Source organism: Octopus bimaculoides, chromosome 3, assembly GCF_046866305.1.
Source record: "Octopus bimaculoides isolate indiv1 chromosome 3, ASM4686630v1, whole genome shotgun sequence".
Classification (NCBI taxonomy): domain Eukaryota; kingdom Metazoa; phylum Mollusca; class Cephalopoda; order Octopoda; family Octopodidae; genus Octopus; species Octopus bimaculoides.
The window spans coordinates 33,312,186-33,314,034 of NC_142930.1; the positions used below are offsets into that span (position 1 = coordinate 33,312,186).

Here is a 1,849-nt window from a genome sequence, read left to right on the forward strand (position 1 = left end):
GGGAGAGTAAGGGGGATGAGGAAGGATTTCATAGCCGTGGTAGTGTGCTTTAATCTGGGCAACATGCGTATTGTGAACTGGGGTGTTGTTTTGGAGGAGGCGGACTCTTTTGGTCAGCATGCCGCGCCTCTCTGCTTTGATGGCGCCCTGCAAGTTTTGCAGTAGAGAAGCATAATATGCCCTGTTAATTGTGGTGCCCTTTGCTAGATGATCCACCATCACAACTCCATGCTGGTCCCAAAAGACTGAGCATCACCTTACCTGCTGAGGGTTGGACACGAGCCTTCCTTGGAGGTGGTGAGTTAACATATTTCTGTTGCATCGACTGGACTTTAGTTTCAGGAGCATAGTGATGGACCCATGTTTCATCCTGTGTGATAAGTCTGCCGAAAAGTCCTCCTCGTTTTCTTGGAACATTGCCAAAAGTGCCTGGGAGCAATTGACTCATTCCTGCTTCTGAAAAGATGTGAGCATCCGGAGAATCCATCGTGCAGACAACTTTCGCACGGCCAAATCGTCGTGAATGATTTTTTCCACAGACCTTACACTTATCTTCACTTCTTGGGTTAGTTGTCGAATGCGGCGATCCTCCAAAATGGCAGCTTCAACTTTATGGGTGGTGTCGTCATTAAGGGCAGAGCGTGGTCGTCCAGGGATAGGAGCAGTTTCTACCAATGTCCAAGCACAACTGAACTGGCGAAGCCAGTGCTTGACATCGTTGTATGATGGTACATCGTTACCATAAACTTCTTTCATCTCATCGAAAGTCTTCTTTGGTGGACGACCTTTCAAGTATAAGAACCTGATTACTGATCTGCATACAACTACCTCCATTAGTCCACTTCAGCAGCCTTAAAAGACAAACAAATACATGTGGGAAGCTGCAATTTACAATGTGACATGTAGAGACATATATGCTTATACCTGTACAAGTTGCGTTTCTTCCAATAACCGGAAGTGGGTCAGAAGGAATATTTAAAGAATACCCCTCGTGGGTGTGTATGTATGTATATATATATATATATATATATATATATATATATATATAATAATTATGATAATAATATTAGGGATAAAAATCCAAATTTACAGGGACAAATTCAACTTAATTTAATTTATCAAAATTAAAATTAAATTAAATTTCACAATATATAATATATAAATATATAATTTAGAGAAAAAAACCCCTCAATTATTGAATTCATCCATGAAAATCCACAGTCACATATAGAAAAATTTAATAAGTAAATACACTAAAAATACAGTATATTTTTAAACTATATTTTTGAATAGAATTGATTTTCGATCGATTTATTTTGAATCGATTGGAATCGATTTGATTTTTATTTTATTTTCTATTTGAAAATGTGATTATGAAACACGTGCAGTCGTTTTATTATTTTAATATTTATTACTTTGTATTTTTATTATAGGTGTTTTTAGTGTATTTACTTATTAAATTTTTCTATATGTGACTGTGGATTTTCATAGATGAATTCAATAATTGTGTTTTTTTCTCTAAATTATGCAGCACAGAATTTTGTCAGTGAACAGGTCGCGGTCTCAAAGCGACGAAAATATTTTGACAAATTAAATTTAAATGTTGAAGTGAATCTAACGGATTTTGTGTGTTATTTTAAATGGCTTATAAACACCTTCCACGCTGCAATTGTTTTCGTTCCAGCACACGATCTCAGATCAGGTCACTTGCTATGCAAGTACATCTCTCTCTCTCTCTCTCTCTATATATATATATATATATATATACACACACACAAACACACAAACACACACACACACACACACACACACACACACGCACACACACACATATATATATACAGATATA

The 1,849-nt window shown here is 36.5% G+C and overlaps 1 protein-coding gene across 1 annotated transcript; it reads right to left on the reverse strand.

Annotated features, from left to right (window-relative positions):
- Window positions 1-444: 444 nt before the first annotated feature.
- LOC106871999 (protein GVQW3-like) lies at window positions 445-834 on the reverse strand. The gene has a single exon (XM_014918796.2). It carries the CDS (start codon window positions 832-834, stop codon window positions 445-447), a length of 390 nt encoding a protein of 129 aa, XP_014774282.2.
- Window positions 835-1,849: the final 1,015 nt, after the last annotated feature.